Source organism: Falco naumanni, chromosome 4 (genome assembly GCF_017639655.2).
Source record: "Falco naumanni isolate bFalNau1 chromosome 4, bFalNau1.pat, whole genome shotgun sequence".
Taxonomy (NCBI): Eukaryota; Metazoa; Chordata; class Aves; order Falconiformes; family Falconidae; genus Falco; species Falco naumanni.
In genome coordinates, this window is record NC_054057.1 from 40450235 (window position 1) to 40470032 (window position 19798).

The 19798-nt window shown below is 38.6% G+C and overlaps 1 protein-coding gene across 2 annotated transcripts in view; it reads left to right on the plus strand.

Moving 5' to 3' along the window:
* The first annotated feature begins 1421 nt into the window (after positions 1–1421).
* Positions 1422–19798, plus strand: part of LOC121086922 (macrophage mannose receptor 1-like) — a 66748-nt gene continuing 48371 nt past the window's right edge. Inside the window, exons 1-6 of one of the 2 annotated variants that reach the window (XM_040591376.1) lie at positions 1422–1679; positions 5564–5965; positions 7449–7622; positions 12440–12604; positions 15754–15867; positions 18206–18352. In XM_040591376.1, the coding sequence (XP_040447310.1) occupies positions 1619–1679; positions 5564–5965; positions 7449–7622; positions 12440–12604; positions 15754–15867; positions 18206–18352 (1063 nt within the window). In that variant the 5' untranslated portion in view covers positions 1422–1618. Of the gene's footprint in view, positions 1680–5563; positions 5966–7448; positions 7623–12439; positions 12605–15753; positions 15868–18205; positions 18353–19798 lie in introns of those variants that run through there. The other variant, XM_040591377.1, reaches the window with a different exon arrangement.

The following is a 19798-nucleotide window of genomic DNA, read 5'->3' on the forward strand; positions in this document are numbered from 1 at the left end:
CAGATTCAATTTCCCAGATGTGAATTCATCAACATAACAACACAGAACATTGCTGATTATGGCTGAAATACTTCCCACCTCCTGTCCCTGGGCCAGGCTGTTCCTGACCTTTCAACGGGTCCACAGATGTCAGGAGATATTGTGGAGCATTTCCTCTTCACTCCCTGCACGTAGTCCACAGGAGGGTCCAGCACTGCTAAAGCGCCTGACTGGAATCCCTTCTGATGTTAACGGGAGTTTCATCATTGACTCCAAATGAGCTTGGACTTCACTGTTTCTTCTCCTCTAATAATATTGTCAAAGTACCTTCTGACCTTGCCCTGTCTCCTTCCATACTAAGCTCACATTAGTGTTTTCCTGGATGTGCTCTACTTTTCCACCCAGAACTTCCAGCAAGGAGGCTTTTGAAGATTTGCAATGCTTACCAGAAATTTCTGAGAGAATGACAGTACAAGGAGAGCTGCTGTACAACACACTTCATACACACGGCAGGTTTCATGCTTCGCAAATTCATCTATGGTGTGTCACAGTGCTCAGTAAGTCCCATATGATACAAGAGCCTCTGTGGGTAAAACAGCAGTAGATTGCTGATTGCAATCCATTTGGGACCCTTCAGACGGTACATTGATAACAGCCTCCAAGGAATAACATGCTGCTCCCCCCGAAAAAAATAAAATAATAATAAAAAAGCACAGGGATCCCAGAAGTGGGCCTCCTACCCAGCACAGCAAGAAGCCATAAAACCCCCAAGGCGGATGGTACAGTAAAGGCACCTTTTCAGAAAGATTGTCGCACTGCATGTAGGTGCTTCAGCCTGTGAAAACCCAGCTAGCGGCAAAGTTCTGTTTTCCCCACATTCTCGTTCCCGAGCAAGATTCAAATTCTGTTAACAGCAAACACAGCCACTCCAGTCAGAACGACAAACAAATCTGTCGAATTTCATTTATTGGCTCTCTGAAAACGCCTCAGAGTTCTCCAGCCCCTGCGTCCCTCCCGGCTCTTCCTTGCGGCCCCCGAGCCCCGGGAGCAACCTGCTGGCCCGCGGGGGAGGAGGGATGGGCGGCGGGGAGGGGGCGCAGCCCAAACCCCGGCTTCGCAAAACCGGGTCTCTGCCACTTCTGCAGTCCCCGCTCCCGGGAGAAACCCGGTCGTTCCGGCGAGGTTTTGTTTGAGATCACCTCGGAAAGAAAGGAGGGGGATGTCCCGCTCCCCCGGCGCGGGTTTGGCTGATTTTCTCAGAAAACAAACCACTGACCCACGTGCAAGCTGACGGGGCCTCGGAGGGGATAAAAAAAAAAAAGGAACTACCACAACAACAAGGAAAAAAACCAACCAACAGCCCTCCTCTCAGCTATCACCACTTTATCACCTGCGTGTGCCTGGAAGAAGGCTCTTCCCTCCGCTGGTGGTGGGGAAGGAAAAAAAAATCAGCTTAGGAAAGCAAAGTTTGAACAGCGAATTCCTGTTATTTCAAAACGCCCCATGTGACAGGATATTTCCTTATCATTTCGAGTCCAGCGCTTTCCCCTGATCCACCAGCCCTTCACAAGTGCGGAGGACCTGCCCGCGGGAAGCCCGCTCCTCTCAGCGGCGGGGCGCCACCGGCGGAGCCGCGGCGATGGCTCCCGTCCTGCTCCTGCTTCGCCTCGCACTTCTCCCCCCGGTTTGTGCGCTGCTGGGTAAGTGCCCCCAGGGGCTGTGCAGGAAGAGACGTGCCGAGAAAAGAGTGGGGTCGCGGCGGACACCGAGCCCAGCCTGACCTGGGGCTTGAGGGAAGGGAACACCCACACAGGTGAAGACCACGGCTATTTTAACCCCCTAGGTGCTGCCTGAGGGGAGCCGCGATGCGGCGGGGCAGGCAGCTGCCCACCCCAGCTGCCTCCCACTCCTTGCCTGCACCCCGCAGTGCCGGTGCATGAAGCTGCCCGGTGCATGAAGCTGCCCGGTGCATGAGGCGGCCTTTCGGGTGCCCCTGGTGGTGTGGGCACCAAGAGGGCTGCCACTGGCAGTGCCTCAGTTTCCCCCACCGCTCTGGGGGCTCGGTCCCTGATCGATTGAACACCATCATTCAGCTTTCCCTCAGGTACCTTCTCACCACCGAGGTTTGTGGAAGGGCCTGGTGTTGGGGCTCTGCCTTTCCTCCAGTCCTCTGGTCTTTAACGGGCCTGGGGACCTGCTCTCGGCAGATGGCTTTCATGGTGTGTGTGTGTGTGTTAAGGTAGCTGAGGTGTTGATACAGATTAGAATTGTGAAAACAGATGAAAGCTGTGTTTCTTAGTGAAATCTGGGGCTTGCACCTGCTTACTCTTAGAATTACTGTGATTTGCATCACACAGCTATTCTGCAGTGAAAGTTTTGCATCTGTCCTTCCTGAAAGCTTCTCAGCATCCTCCACTCTTCCAGTTTGAGGTCTACTGAAGCAAAACTTCGTGACACTACCTTGTAACCCTTCTTGCTTTGTGTAATTAGCAGCAATCATCGCAGGCCATCTGGTAAGAAGAGTCTGTGTGGAGAAGACAGTCATCCTACCTGATGGCTGCCTCATTACTCCCCCCTACCTGCCCTGGCTTTTGGTGTGCTCTTCTGGTGCTCTCCATCACTGCTTTAACACTGCTAGTGCCTCACGAGTTACTTCTTGATTTACACTTGCATAATCTATGATTAGTTTGCAAATGCTGCAGAACATGAAGCTACCTTGGCATGCTGGAAATATCTATTGTGGAAAGATACTTGGTCAGTGAGATTTTACAGTACTTGGTACAATTCTTTGGATTATAATTGGGGCCAGAGATAGGCAAATAGTCACAGTGTGGTAGGCGAAGAAAAATGAAAGCCTCTGAGAAAAATTCCGTTAGGATCTCCTTGGGACATTTGAGGAAAAGATGCTAGATCCCCCCATAATGGGTTATAATGGTAAAGTTGGTTTCTGTGCTTGGCATGTTCCTATGCGTTTTAAAGAACCTCCTTTCAGGATTAAGTTTCAACATACAGATTACTCTGTTAGAAATTGGTGTAATTCAAAGTACCAAGACTGCAGTACTCATGATCATGCTGTGGTGGACCTTTAAGTGTACCACCTACAGCTCATCTATAATGAAGAATGGCATCCTGTTATGGGAGCTATATAACAAATGTTGCTACAGAATAGTGGAACACAGTTAATGGTGACAGGAGTAATTCTGCTCAGCCCATTTTACAGGTACATCGTGTTCACAGGAGTGGTATCAAGTGTTTACAGATGGCAGGGCATAGAAAGTATTGCACAAATACCTGACTCGTTTCATATTCTTCTAGGCTATCTAATAACTCACATGGGAAGCGTTGTATGGGACTCCTCTTTGGTGTCCAAGTAGGGAGAACAAACACAGAAATAAAGCTGTAAACTAGAGCAATACAGGAACATGCTATGAGTCTGCTGCATGGTTGTGGATGAAACAGGAGCAACCCTGAGGGGAAGGAAGTCCTGCAACTACAGTCTCAGCCACAGTTGCTCCTGCATCCTGCTACCTCCTCTTTTGTCCTGTTTTGGTGCCAGCTTATTTTCAATACCTGCTTGGCTGTGTTGGCCCTTTAGCTGCTTACCTATATAGTATTCCTTGTCAGAGCCTGCATGCACTGGGGCTCTTGTATAAGCAGCCGTGTTGCATTTACACACTGCTAACACTTTGTAAAGGGGCAGTCAGAATAGCAGAGGGCCAGAGATTTGACTTTTTTTTTTTTTTTTTTACTCCCCCCCCCCCCCCCCCCCCCCCCCCCCCCGCCCCGGGCAAGCCTCTTTGTTTAGATTTCTAGCCTTATTTCTGAAGCCAAAACTGCACCCTTTCAGACCTGGGTGCAGTGTGCAGCAATCCAGGCTTTTGACTTTGGGGTACTGTTTTCATTTACATAGCATCCTCTCTTTAATACCATAAGCTGCATAAAATAAGGAATGTTATTTTAGGCCACAAATGCAGTTTTAGCACTTTGAAAGATCAGGCAGTGTTTTCGACACATGTGAAAATAAATGTCTGACATCTCTTTTAACCAGAAACTTTGAATAAGTTTTCAGGAAAGGGAGAGTTGCAAGCATTGCATATATCAGTTTGCAATAACACTGTGCTAAATGCTAGTAGAAAAGCAGAATTAAAAAAGCTATCACCAGCAGTGATAATTATACATTTCCTTGTATTGTCTGTAAGTAAAACAGATTGGCAAAAGGCAACAATTTCTGTCTCCAGTGCTCATCAGTTTTAGGCTACTTCCCAGTGAATTAGAAGTCAAAGGACAGGAGAAGGAAACTGAACCATGGATGAGATAAGTATAGGTCAGCTCTTTCTGCGAGAGAGTGGTAATTTGTTCCCAGGTTGTTCTTCTGCAGAAAAGTATGACCATTTCCACACTGGAGCCTCAGCAGAGAAGGGAAAGTTTTCTGTGTTTAACCTGTTTTTCTCCTTAAATATTTCTTCATAATATAATTTGTTTAATTTGGTAATCATACACTAAAATAAATAATGTTTTAATTAGCTTCAATCCCCAGATTCACATAAATTAGTATTTCTCTTTTCTAGCTTATAGCCTAGTAAAAATACAGTTTTAAGACCTTGTGCATCCTATTACATTCTGTGATCCAGTATCAGAGAGAACTATTTAGTTTCCATGCTAATATGTATCTGAAGGGGACCTGAAAAGAGAAATTCTCAGTCTTTCTGCAGCACCAGCTCAGAAATGTTGCAGTCCATAGCACACCAAGGTGTAGGACATGTTAAATACTTTTCTAGTGGTTACAATTTTGAAATAAACTTTCAATACATGAAAATGCATGCTGAGAAGCACTATTTGCTAAGAGGGGGAGATAACTTTGGGAGCTGTGGAGAGCCTCAAAGGTTTTTGTAAGTCCTTAAGAGGCATGCCTGATGATGGCAAATCCCACTGTTGTCAGCATTTCATTCATAACGGAGGAATGTAAGAAAGGAGGAAGAAATCACTGATGACTGCAGTTGAGCGAAAAACGAATATGCTGTTCTAGCCCTACAAGTAGCTTGTGTATAAAGCTTAGTTCCTCTCAGTTAAGACTCTAAGGATTTTAGCAGAGTTTATGGAAACAGAACCCCCACTATGGGGAAACGGAGCCTGAAGAACTGAGTGACTGTTGTCATCTCCTCGTGCCTGGGAGCCAGGATCAAGGAGCCAGTGCTCCTGGAGTGTTCACTGTCAGGATTTGCAGTGTGCAGTGGCTCCCTTGTTTCAGTAACTCCCATGGGTGCAGCTTGGAAAAATACTATGTGTTTATCCTCTTCACTTTAACCAGTGCTTTAAAGTTACAGGAGACATGAGGTCTGCATCTCTGCTGCCTTGCACTTTTGAGGGTGGATGCTTTCACTGACTCAAAACAGTTGAAATGTCCTCACATCTAAACTAGCTGCATTCTACAGTCACTTTGACAGGTGTAGGCCATAGGAGTACTGTACCTTCTTTTGCTGAACAGATGATGAGATTTTTACCCCAAAAGTAGTATCCAGATGTATATTTCATTTAGATAGTAGGCAAGCTACTTCAAATGATTCCACTGTTTTTTATCTTACAGATACTAGCATTTTCTTAATATACAATGAAGATCACAAGCGCTGTGTACTGGCTCAAAGTTCTAATTCAGTGACTACTGCTCCTTGCGTTCAAGAAAATGAGTCACAAAAATTCAGGTGGGTCTCAGATCACCAGCTTATGAGCGTATCATTGAAATTGTGCTTGGGAGTGCCTTCGAAGAAAGACTGGGTTCCGATCACGCTGTATCCTTGTGACAAGGCTAGTGAACTTCAGCGATGGGAATGCAGAAATGAGACTCTCTTTGCAATCCAAGGGGAAGATTTGTTTTTCAACTATGGAAACAGACAGGAAAGGAATATTATGCTGTACAAGGGATCTGGTTTGTGGAGTAGGTGGAAAGTCTACGGAACCACAGACGATCTGTGTTCTCGAGGCTATGAAGGTAAAGTTCTGCAAATTAATTTCTGTATTTCAAACTAATTTCTATGTGTATCTAATTAAAATATTTAGAAGTGTAGGAGAATTTCCTTCATCTCATTAATGATCAGTGAGTGTGACGTCTGGTGAAATCAGTAATACTTGAGTTGTGTTTTATGTTTTTTGATGGGTTCAGTTTGCTTTTTTGTCAAAGTTATCAAAGTTCTGATAGATGATGCCTGGTGGTTATTCATTTGGAGAGGGGAAAAACATCTGCAGTTTTGCAGAACATGTGTTTAACTATTACACAACTGTTAATGATAGCTGTTAATATATACATGTGTACAGAAAGACGTAGTGTAAGTGTACTTACACTTACATAATCTGTCTGTTGATAATGTTGTTTTTGGTTTTTTTTCTTAGGGAGCAAATATTTATTATTTTCTAAGGATTTCGTTAACTCTTGATATATTCAGCTGTGGTACATTGAAAGTGCCTTTCTAGGTGTTTGAAGTGAGCCTCAGAGTTAGCGCTGAAGTGTTAGATAAATAAGATACTTTAAATATTTAATTTTGAAAAAGTTATCTATGATACATACATATCTACATATATGCATATATTTATGATAATTATCTGGGAACACATTTGGATTCCAATTTAGTATTCTTTGATAAACAGAAGTGGTCACAGAGGGAGGTACGGATATATTCTCTGTGGTTTACGCAATGGCTGGTTACAGTACTAGTCATTGGTCTAAAGCCAGAATAAAAGAGCCGTAGCAAAGGAAATTATATGAAAGGAGGCAGGGGGGAGGTGGAGTGATGGTCTGCCATTCCTTCCTCCTTCATTTTCTAGAAGGTCCATGACAGCGACCTCAGTATGTCACCTCTCTAGCAGTCTCTGTCAAGTAGTGCTCCTCTGTATGTCCTTCCATCAATGCATGTACATTGTATGTGCACGCACAGAAGACTGCTTTTGTTACGTTGAGAAGTTTCATTAAGTCAGGTTTCTGATGAAACAAAAATTATGTTTAGATGCCAATGGAAATTTTGTTTGGGCGTAGCATATTGCAGTCACTCTGTGGTAGATATCTTTCAAGTTTGTATGAACATGCTCTTCCCTGTCTAAAATGGTCAGCTATTGAGTGGGTTACTGTCAGAATAATCAGCGGTTGTTTGTGCTTAAAAAGAAAATTGCTTAACCGTGTAGATTTTATACTTTTGATTGTTGTGCATGTAAAATTTAGGATGGCAATGTACTTCTTTTGGCTCAGTCAGTTCTGGTCAGTGGTCTCCTTAAGCAATAAAAATTCCTGTCATTGTGGACACGGGTATTAGCTTAGACATAGATAGCAAAAATTATGAATGTTCCGTATCTAGTACAGTTTTTATACTAAGCTAAGGAGCTCTGTTTTCTATAATATGCTATCACATGAACATAAAGTTGAACTGATATATATCCTGTGCTTATTTTTGCTTAGTAATTTTTAAATTATTATGTTTCCTTAGATACCTACACAGTGAAAGGAAATGCCAATGGAGCACCTTGTGTATTCCCTTTTAAGTTTGGTGATAAATGGTATGCTGACTGCACAGATGCTGGCAGATCAGATGGCTGGTTCTGGTGTGGAACCACTTCAGACTTTGATGTTGACAAGATATATGGATTTTGCCCATTGAAATGTAAGTTTTGTATGTTCATGACTGCTGTGCTGTTACTCAGCTGCCTGGAAATATTGGTATCCTTGTCATGTGCTTTACTGTACAAAATACAGTTTGAAATGGTGCATTTTTCTGTCTCCATTCAGTCTGCTATCCTTTTAGGAACTGCTTAAACGTGCAAATATAGGGCTCAGCATAAAAAAAAAAATTGGCCTGCTACATCTGGGTGCAAGTGTGTTAATCACGTGCTGAAATCTGTAATTACTCCATTTACTTAAACAGCAAGTTAATTACATTTAAAGATGCTACATTAGCATATGCAAAAGGTTGTGCAGAAATTTGTGAAGCAGAATTGGAAGATAAAATACAGCTTAACTGAAAATTAAGACTACTTTGTAGAATGAATTGTCTTTTAAACATGAAGGAACTTACATGAACTTTTTATGAAATCCCAGTATTTCCCAAATCTGTATGCTGCATTGTAGTTCTGTATTTAAAATCAATGAGAAGTATTTGTATTTTACATTCCCTGGTTTGAGTATAGTTTCAACTCTAGTATTATGAATATACAAACTTTATTTAGAAATGTTGATATTAAATACTTAAATTGGAGTAATATGCCTGTATGTATTTGAATTCTTTTATATTTGGATAAAGTTTTTCTGAACTTCTGTAAAATATGTACTAAGCATTTTGTCTGCAAGCTGCTTCTGTCATACTGAGAGAGGTAGCACTTCTCCCTCCCTTCTTTATTATTGTGTTTTGACCGCAATCAGAGCTAAGGAGAAAAATATGTCTTTCCTTTGATGTGAATAAAACAGTTTGGGTTGATCTTAACTGGTTTGGTGATGAAGTATTAGTGCCCTTGCCTGATTTCCATGGATGCTGCATTCATTATTTCAGACAAATAAAATTTGCATGTTTTCTTCTTCTATGCCAGTACTATTTTCAAGATATTAAAAACATGTTGGGAATATCAATCCCATTTATACAGCACATGCAAGATCAACTTAAGAATGCTACCTGTCAGGCATTCTTTTAAATATAGCAAATAGGAGGCATCATTAAAATTTTGTTTAATTCTTTGGCATAATTCAAGGAAATCCATTCAGATGGCTGTGATTGTTTTTGGAAAAAGCTGCTTTATGCTGATTGCCTGCATATTTCCTTCTTGATTCTTCAATACTGGCTATAAAATATTTGAGTTTTGGTCATATATTTTAATGAGAGGTTGTGGTAGCAGAAGTTTTAGTCAGCCCTGTGAAAGAGGAACGCACTGCATGAGAGAGTAATAAGTTAATGAACTCCAACAGCACCTTTAAAGACAGAGTGTTTAAGTCTGTATGTTAAATTTAATTTAATAACATTAAAGTGTTTGTTGTTTCTTAAACTGTCTGGGGAGAAAAGGTGCCAATACAAAAATATGTGATGCAGACTATTACAATGTTCATTCATACTGGGGCCTGGACATGCAGTGAAATTATGATTGGACCAGCCGCTTTTTTTCATTGTGAGAAAAACCAGCTCAAAAATTCCCCAAGAGGGCATAAGACTATACTTATAACAGTTGTTATACTCAATAGAGGTGTAGAAATTTGACCAGTGGAGATAATATAATTGTATGACTCTTTATTTGATGCTTTTAAAGAGATGCTGGTACAGTGACAGTAGAAACTTAAATCCCACAGGAAGAAACTGAGAAGCATTGCTACATCAGACAATTTTTAGTAGCCTAGGAACTACTGGTATTTACAGGTTACACTGTATGTTTTTGAGCTGTATACTGCACTGCAATATAGAAGTAGGTGTTGGGGAAGAAAATAGGTTGCACAGCCTAAGACTGTCAGGATAGTGTGTCGTGAGGTGTGCCTATAGCTGTATCCAAGTGGGCAACAGTCCATTGAGGCCCCTTCCTTGACAGATGAAAGAACTAGAATTTCTGTGAACAGTTAGAAAGCCTTATAAGTGATGCATAAAACTTGCCACTGACTATGAAGGAAACAAGAAGTGCAGAGAATAAGGAAATAATTAAATAGTCTTAGTGTGGTATGTTAATTATTGGGCAAATCTACATCCTTGTATTCATTCACAAATACTGAATTTGATTTTTGTGACAGGCTTTTCCCCCATGCTGGTGTTTCAAGATGTTTTGAAGGTGTTTTTTTGTTGTGGTTTGTTGTCTGGTTCAAAATGCCTAGTGAATTGGTCAGCTAAGTTATATGAGGTTAACTGTGTTGTTACTTCTGATGTATCTGGACCTCATAACCTGACTTTGGCTCTCACAAATTTATCTAGGAAAAAGAAAGAGATGAGAACTTTAGGAAAAGATATTTAAGTGAAGATAAGCATGCGAAGAAAGTTTAGTATAATTTAGACTTTTTTTACTATTGATAGCATAATATCTTTATATACTATATATAGTATATATATATAAATTCACAGAAACTGTAATGTCTTTATTATGAGATTCCTTCTCTACTGTATGCTTAGAGAGGAAGTGATGGCAGTTAGTTTATAGACTGTCTAACAAGATTTATATTCAGTTCTTGTTTGCCATGATTCTATTCATGCAGTTTCCAAGGGTATTGGACTGAGACTCCAGCTTGCTTTCGATGGATAATTAAATGAACAAGAACACTTTATTGTTACTGCTAGTAAAGGTCCAGACTTCAGCTTGCAGTTTTGAAATTAGAATCTCTCAAGATTCTTCCATTTCCTAATTCAGGAGAAATACTATATTTTGATATGATAATCATGTTGCCATGTTTTAAATTGTAAATGTCATAAATGTCTGCATTGGTCAGGACTTTTATGTCTTTCCTGTAAGTTTGAACTTGTCTTTCAAGGGCTATACTTGAAATTCAGTTCATTTTTGGTCTGCTTTGCTTTAAAACTGAGAACCTTCAAAGACATGACTGAAATCTTCTGACTTACCATATTGTACTTCTGTGATTTCAGTAGTGATTGTGTTGGAAATAACTAGTTCTCACTAATTTCAGTATATAAAAAAAAATGCATGCTGATTTTGTCTGTGTAAGGATAAAGTTCAGCTTTTTTATTCTTTTTCTAGTTATGTACTAAGGACAGGTGTGGTTTAACATTACTTTAGATGCTAAAATATATTATCCAGAAAAGTGATTAATCTTCTGGTTTCTCTGGGCATACTAAGCTTTAAACAATAGCATATAGAATTTCCAGTATCTTGCTCTGTGAAGGCATTTGATCTCATAGAACTCCAATACCTTAAAAACAAATTTTCCAAGGTTCAGAAATGAACTTTATTTTTATGAAAGACCAAAGTTCTACAGGAGAACACTATATGCAAGTCAGCTATAAATTATAAGACTGGGGGAGTGATGTGGAAGGTTGGATGAATGCCTGAGACTTGTTTGCCTCTTCCTCTAGTAATTGTACAAGATTTATAAAACCCTTTCTATCAATTCAGAGCCAGTTTTCTTTACTGAATTATAGATCTTACTATTTTTGCAATCTCCGTTTTATCCCAGGCTTGTGCTTGTGCATAGGAATTTATGGTCCTGCGGAACATAGTGTAGTGAAGAATTTTTGCCTTCTGATAGTCATAAAGTATTTTGGACAGAAATCAGTTTGTGGATAATGACAATGGGATGAAAGTTCTCATTTTTAGTCAAATGTCATTATTACACTAGGTTAGATGTTTTCTTTTTCTTATAAGGATAATTTGAAAAGAAAACCTTCATGTTATCTATATACTGTCAGACTTAATACGGGAAAAAGTGTAACTGGCTACTGACCTGTTAACATTTAACATGTATCATTCTTTGTCTTGGGCTTTGTTTATTGTATCATTTTCCTCTTACTTGCACACTTAAGTTTTCTGAGCTTTCTGATTCGGAAAAGGAAAAGACCTCTTTCTCTCAAATTTTTCACAGCTTGCATCTTGAGAAACTGATACAGGCTGCAGGAATTTCAGTTGTTTTCCCATTGTCAGCAGACATACAGTGACCTCTGCTATATTCTGCTTTTGTCATGCAACTTTAATCTCTTCATGTGACATTTAGCTGAGTGTTGGGGCCTCCTATAAGTTCCATTTTTGGCAAAGCAAAATCACACTGTTTTCTGTTGCTTGTTGTGGAGATTCCAGTGAGATGAGCCAGCACAGACTGCAGCAGTGTAAGAAGTGTGGTACTTTCTGGGGCCACTTGCAATGTTAGGCCTGGATGACATTTTCACCAGTCTGGCATTGCCTCAATGTGCAAAGTTCAAGTATTCAAGGAGATCACAGGTCATGTGGCAGAGAGGAAGGCATGAAGGTGTCGGGTACATGTACAAGATGAATCAGGAATTGCAGGAAAGTGTGAGATAGATGCTGATAATGTAAGTTTTGTGTTCAGTCTTTGGGTCTGATTACCTCTATCACATTAAGAAAATCCATAACCACCTTACATAATACCCAAATTTAGTAAAAAAAAAGGTGTTTCTTATCTCAGAAAAATGATCAGCTTGATACACACCTTAGCTACCATGAGTCTGGAAGTTTTTAGTCTTTTTTTCTCTCCACACTGACAAATCAACTCTTTTAGCATGACTTTAGCAACTCATCTTCCACCTTAAACAGCAGCTTTGTTATACCGGAGAAAATGGTGAGCTTGTTTCATTATCTGTGTACTGTCCAACATGGCTGTCATGGTTTAACTTTGCCCTGGATTTACCAACATATTAGAGAGCCTCAGGACTCCTTTCAAACCAGTTGTTTATATAAGTGTTTAGGTTTTGTGTACTTTTGCTGTGCAATCTATTCTATATTTTATCTGGCTCCACCTTCATGATCAGTTACACATTTCTTTTTCTCCCTACAGTTAATAATATTGACTTATTGTGGAATACAGATCCTTTAACAAATGTTCAGTACCAGATAAACTCTGAGGCAGCTCTGAAATGGCACCAGGCAAGAAAAAGCTGTCAACAACAGAAGGCGGAGTTATTAAGCATCACAGAGTTGCATGAACAAACATACCTGACAGGTAAAGTAATATTATCCATCAGATTTTTTACAAAAGTGCATTATTGTAACAGAGACACTTCTACAGCATGTCCATCTTAAAAAAAGTTATTTGTTCAGTTCTGGTAATTAGTAGATTTAAATTGTTATCTTGAATGATTCAGCTGGAAAAATCAGACAGGTAATGGCTATTTTATCCTGATTAAATATTGTCAGAAAGTTACAGTAACTAAAAAATACAGCAATTAAGTAATGCAAGCAATAAAGAATTAATGTTGAAATGCAGGAAAATGCAAAATGGTTTGTAAACCAAATAAACAGATAATATGATTGCATCCTTTTTGTGCTCTACTTGTTGTGTGTACTAGTCATCATTTTTGGCCTATCTCATTAAAGCTGTTGTATCATCAGTATGTGCTAAAATATGAAAAGAAAAAAAAAACCTAATAAACAAAAGGACTTGCAAATAGATTGGTTTATTTTCCATCTCCTTTAATGATTTTCGAAGTAATTTCCAAACTTCTCTGAGAAAATTCTCTCCTGAATTTGTACTTGAATATATTTACATTCCACAATGAGGCAGTCTCCTTTTTATTACCTTTTTAGCCTGTGTACACACAAGAAATAGTTCACTAATTCATCTATTAAATAGATCAGAAAATGTTTTGAATATGTCACATCAGTTGGAAGATAAACTATTCTATGCCATAAGCTATATGTTGTAATATGTAAGTTCATAGAATCAGAGAATTATAGAATGGTTTGAGTTTGAAGTGACCTTAAAGATAAGCTAGTCTACCCTCTGACATGGGCAGGGACATTGTGCACTAGATCAGGCTCAAAGCCCCATCCAACCTGACTTTAAACACTTCCAATGATGGAGATTTCACAGCTTCTCTGGGCAACCTGTTCCAGTGTCTTACCACCCTCACAGTAAAAAATGTCTTCCTAACATCTAAGCTAAATCTACCCTCTTTCATTGTGAAACTGTTGCCCCTTGTCCTGTCACTACAGGCGCTATTAAAAACTCTCTCTCCATCTTTCTTATAAGCCCTCCTTATATATTGAAAGGCTGTGATAAGGTCTCCCTAGAGCCTTCTCTTCTCCAGGCTGAAACCCCCCAACTCTCTTGGCTGCTCTTCACAGGAGGGATGTTCCAGCCCTCTGATGAATTTTCGTGCCCTCCTCTGGACCTGTTCTAACAGGTCCATGTCTGTCTTTTACTGGGGACCTAAGAACTGGATGCAGTACTCCAGGTGGGAGTCACTAGAGCAGAGCAGACAGGCAGAATCCCCTCCCTCAGTCTGCCGATCACACTTCTTTTGATGCAGCGCCAGATACAACTTGCTTTCTGGGCTGCAAGTGCACATTATTGGCTCATGTTCAGCTTTTCATCCACGAGTATCCCCACATCCTTCTCCAAAGGGCTAATCTCAATCCCTTCATCCCCAGTCCGTATTGATATTGAGGACTGCCGCGACCCAGGTGCAGGACCTTGTACTTGGCCTTGTTGAACTTCATGATGTTCACATGGGCCCACTCCTCGAGCCTGTCAAAGACTCTCTGGGTGCTGCCCCTTCCCTCAAGCGAATCAACTGCACCACTCAATTTGACGTCATCTGCAAATGTGCTGAGAGGGCACTTGGTCCCACTGTCTGTGTCATTGGTGAAGATACTAGATTGTATTAGTCCTCATACAGACCCTAGAGGGACGCCACTTCTTATTGGTTTCCATTTGGACATTGAGCTGTTGACTGTAACTCTTTGCATGGAAATATCCAGCATATTCCTTATCTGTCCTTATCTGTCAAATCCATATTTCTCCAATTTAGGGGAATGAGAAAGCTGTTTTTAATGCTATGAACAGTCTGTTCTGTCTAAACTTTTGTTTTCAATTTTAGGATTTGGACAAAACATGGGTCTTTTTTTTTTTTTTTACTGAGTGTGATGAAAAATATTGTTGAAATTGATGCTCAAGGGAGCAATCTGGCACTAACATATAGGAATGAATTATTAGTAGGTGTGTTTTAATTGCAAACTAGTAGATATGGGTGCCAAATGTATGTAAAAATCAGACTTTTATTCTACAGCTGCCCTGGCAGTACCAGGATTTCCTGCCATGCTCAGCTCTTGATTGTCTTAACCACAACTTGTTTGTATAGAGGAAGTACTGGAACACATTAATGTGTTGGTGCCAAATCAGGCTCTGGTATGACATTCCAGTCCTTTCCAGTGCTTAACTACCCCACCTTCTAACCTTGCCATGCTTCAAGTGTTGCCCATAGTCATGGTGTCAAAGACAACTAAAATACATAGAGCAAAATTACATATTTGCATGATGGCATTGGTAGAAGCAGAAATCAGTAATATATATATTGCACAATGATTTCCTGTGAGCTATGTAGAAACACATTTAAATAAAAAAATCAGCCATCATCCAGCTGGGCCTCCAAGTCTTACACAAAAGGCAGAGATAGACAATTGGTTAATAATGACTATAAATAATGCTAGAGAGTTCAGAAGGACCATATATAAGTATGATATTTCTAGGTGGTTTTCAGAACTAGAGCTGTAAGTTGGAACTGATTTTGGAAGCCTGACATACCATTGGCTAAAGAAGTGAAATGAGTCTGAAAAATGTACAGTACGTACTGTTAATAAGACAATGTTTGGAATGATCACAAATTAATATAGTTTGATAAAATGCAAACTTTTTTAAACTTTACAATATTTTGTAAATTTGAAACTTGTTTATTGGAAAAGAAAATATACAACAGGAAACTATTCATGTTTCACTTTAGAAAACTGATTTTCAGTTTTGTGACCTTTTGTGTAACTTTATCAATTTAATATTTTATAGTTCTGGAAAAAGGTGATTTGTTTCATATTTATGATCATTGGTTTACAAAGAGCATGCAGAAGTGTCATTTTGTTTTCTATTGTAATAAAATTTTCCACACCTAAGAATGTGGAACTCCAAAACTAAAGTGATACATGTGGGATGACATGTTTTGCAGGTTTAGTGTACCCACCTTAACTGAAAGATTAAAAGTTGTTAAAACTTCTAAGAAATGAGAAGCAGACAGTTTAGCTAGAATTCAGTTCTCAAGTTTTGAGAAAGTGTTTGCTCTTGCTGTGCACATCCAGTATCTCTCTTTGTCTCTTACTTAGGTTTGACTGGCAGACTGAGTTCTGCTCTCTGGTTTGGTCTTAACAGTTTGAATTTCAACAGTGGATGGCAATGGGTTGGTGGTGCTCCTTTTCGATACTTAAATTGGGTTCCAGGTAAGGTTACATATGTTGCTGCTCAGTTTAAAAGGTAAAAATTTGGTCACTGTGTAACATATTTATTTTCTAGTACTCTATTCTCCTGCAATTATTGAGCTTGTTTTGATGTTGAAAGATTCTGACTGTGGCTATAAACACTGTGAGTTAACGCCATTTGTGCTAGGGATACACACTGGACTTGATTTATTATTCATAATGTAAATGGCAGCCTCAAAATCCAGAGGAAAGAGTCATCTATTTACGCTTCAGTTGTATATCTTCTTAGTTTATTTCTATATGAATACAGAATAAATCTGATGCTATATGTGTCTTCATTTTTGAGATTAGACTGGTCAGTCTGGTTTGTTTTTTTTTTTTTTTCTTTGTAGGTTTTGGTTTTTTTTAATTCCTTTCCAATTTGTTTTAGTTATTTGCTTAAAGATTAAATTTTCTTTTTCATTTGGGATTAACTGACCCTTGGCAGTAACACAAATTGAACATGTTAGGCTAGTTTACTTTGAAGCGAGCCCAGCAGCTTCATACCTGCAGTTCTGTGAACTCTGGTGCAGTTATTAAAAAGCTAGTCTATGCCATCCACGTACACAGTGAAGAAGAGGTACTTTTCTGGTTTACTACTCAGAGTACCTATGTTAAGGTGTCTTTTTGCAGGACCCTTGTTCCCTTGCACTGGCTATTCAGGAAGGCTTTGGAGACTAATTTGAAGTAGATGTCTAAACTTATGCAGTGTAAACACTTTCTTATCTTCATTGAGCATGTCACGTATTTAAACTGCAGTAACTAAATGCACGTTCCATTGTTATCACCCAGTGGCTTCCTTGTGTAGATAAAGCCAAAAGCACATTTTAGGTGAACAGCTTCTCAAGTAGGTACACTTTGAAGAGTGAACAGAACTACTTTATAAATAGTTCTCTAATGGAGTGAGCACACAAGGCAAACAGATAGGCTGAACTGCAAGTTGCCGTGAAGGTGTTTATAGGTCTGTCACCCAAGTGCACTGATGCAGATCTGCAGATAATGAAGAGTTGGGGAAAACTGATTGTGAGGTGGAGCCAAAGTACTAAGGGGAGCTGTGCATGGTTGTTAAAACTGACAAGTCTTGTCTTGTAAAGAATTGGGTGGGTTTTGGTGTAACCAAAATGGGCTCCATTTATCTTTAACTCCTTATGTTCCATAATTTCATTCAAAGATAATACTTTTAAGTCCATGTAACGTATTTTATATTTGTGCTGTCTCCTTCACAACTTTACATTGGTCAGCCTACCTCTCTCTATCTGATTCCCACTACACTGGATGTTCAAGAGCTGGCTGTTCTTCCACTAGTATGTTTTAAAAGAATTTGTGGAAGCTTCATATTCTTCCATCTCGCTAGCCTTAAATAAATAATGCAAAAACATGGGAACTAAGTTATCTACATATAAACTAAAATGATGCTGATTAGGCATTTGGGAGAGCCAACAGATGAACTTTTTTGTGCATTAAAACAATTAGAAGTTGTATTTTTGAGGTAAGCATATCTTTTTTTCTCCTGTGGAAAGAAGAGATAACCTGACTGCAAATATAAGACTAACTATAATTTAAGGTAATGAAATCATAATGATATAAGGAAATTTTCAGTGAACAATCCTGCACATTAAAAAATACTGGTTTGCTGTGTTTATTGCTGAGCAGTACAGACACTTGCTTGTTATGTAGTATAGTGGCATGTGTTCAGTAATGAAAGAAAATCCACGGTAAGTTTAATCACATTAGATCAGATCTTGAAAAGTTCATGTGGTTTATTGGATAAATTTGCTCTGTTTTACAGGCTCTGCTTTTCTACTAGATGTTTCTGTTAGTGCTAATGCTAATCTTAACTGAAAAAATTGAAATATCCTGCTATTGTTATATTGTTTAGACAAGTGGATAAGAAGTTCGTATTAGCAAAATAATTCCTTACTATTTTTCTGGCTTTACTGTTATATTAAGTGCAGAATTTTACTAGCTTACTGAACACGTAAAGATTGTGCTCTGGAGTTTAGACGTTCTTTGTTTAGAAAGGGAAAAACCCCAAACAAAATGAATAAGTGCACTTTAATACCTTTCATCAAGATTTTGGACCTCTGAAGAGGCTGTTAAATTGTGAACTGGATAAATACCTCAGTTTGTGGTTGCTGTGAAAAAATACTGCTTAAATGGAATGAACTGCCCCATTCAGTCTAAAGGACTGTTGTCTATATGTTAATACGTCTTATAGTTAGTGCGGAACAGATTAGAACATGAGAGTAATTTGGAGGGTAACCATGATGTTGAAGGTGGGTTTTTTTTTTGGTGGTGTTTTTTTTTTATTATTTTTAAGGACACCCTTCTCCAGAACCTGGAAAAATCTGTGCAGCATTAAATCCTGGCAAAGGTGCTAAATGGGAGAATCGGGAATGTGATCAGAAACTTGGCTATATTTGTAAACGCGGAAATGCTACTTTAGAATCTTTCATTATTCCTACAGGTAGGTTTGGTAATAAACTCTCAACAAATTATTAATGAGCAGTGTTTTTTATATGTAATTCCAATAAGTATTTGTTATTGCACATGCTAAAACCAAGCAAAGGTCTCTGCAGGGTGTGCCTTGACCGAGATTCCTTGTAAAAGTGAACAGCATGTACTTCCTTTTTGTTCTGGCCTCCCTACTTCCTGTGTAGTAATCTTTCTTCAGTAGCTTGGAGTTCTGAATTGCAGAAATCGTGGAGTTCTCTTTTCCAAAACCATGCAGAACTGTCAGGTTTTGTTCATAAAATAAAAAGAGAAATAATCTAATGTTAAATAAAAAAGTAATTATCGAAAGCCCTACGTACTTAGTGAAACTAATTTATTTTTTCTTGCTGTCATTTTTACTACTTATGAAATAGAGTAAGTTTGCCAGTGCAAGTTGGTAGTGGACTAGAGGGATTAAAAAAAATTCTTTTGAGAGAGTTAAACAATTTTTATAGCTATCTCTATTTATATATTGATATATAAAATATTTATTTATGTATATATAAAATATGTTGTTTATGAAATTATTTAAATTATATATATACAAACAAACGCTTTTTCAGAAGAAATGTAATTCTGGCACCTGCCTAATGTACATAGGAAAGACAAACAGGAATAAGTTTTCATAGCTTTATTTAGACCTGTTTACTTACTATCTCTCAGTGTATTATGAAAACCTTGTAACTTATTCCTTTGTTTCATTACTCCTTTCTGTTCTTTCCAAGCTTTTTTATCTTTCCAGGACATACAGGTATCTCCTAAATCCACTGACATTATTTTGTAGAGGTTGTAGAAGCAGAAAGCTAAACCATTACTGGTTTTCATGTCCATTTAGTAATATGCATTATTGGCAAACCAGATGGTTTGGAAACTTAAGTGTTTGACATTTGGCTTAAAAACCATATTTTTAAGTGTTTTTCCTGCTTTTGCCAATATATAACCAGTCCAGTCAAAACTACTTAGGACAGAGGCTTCGTGCCTAATGTGTTTTGCTTTATTGCTAAGAGATGAAAACCACAAGAATGAGATAGTGTTTCATTAATTAAATATTAAAATCAATATTTAATACTTGAATTCATTAAATTAATACTTCAGTATTTAAATAAAGAGTATTTGTTGCTGTAGCTGCATATTTTAATTATTTCCTAAATTGAGATGCTTTGAGTTTTGTTAGTATTTGTATACCAAATAGTTTTAATTTATATATAACCAAATAGTTTTAATTTATATAGGTTGTCTTTGATTGTTCAGTTGGCTAGTCCTCAGCTTTTCAGGTTTCATACATCAGTTGTTAAATACTTATGCCTATAAATATACCATCAATTCAATACTGGCTGCTCTATTATTTAGATTTAAATTTAGTTTTGGGGCATTTAGTGGCATAATTTCTTTCTTATGTTTGAGGCTTTTGATTCCCACC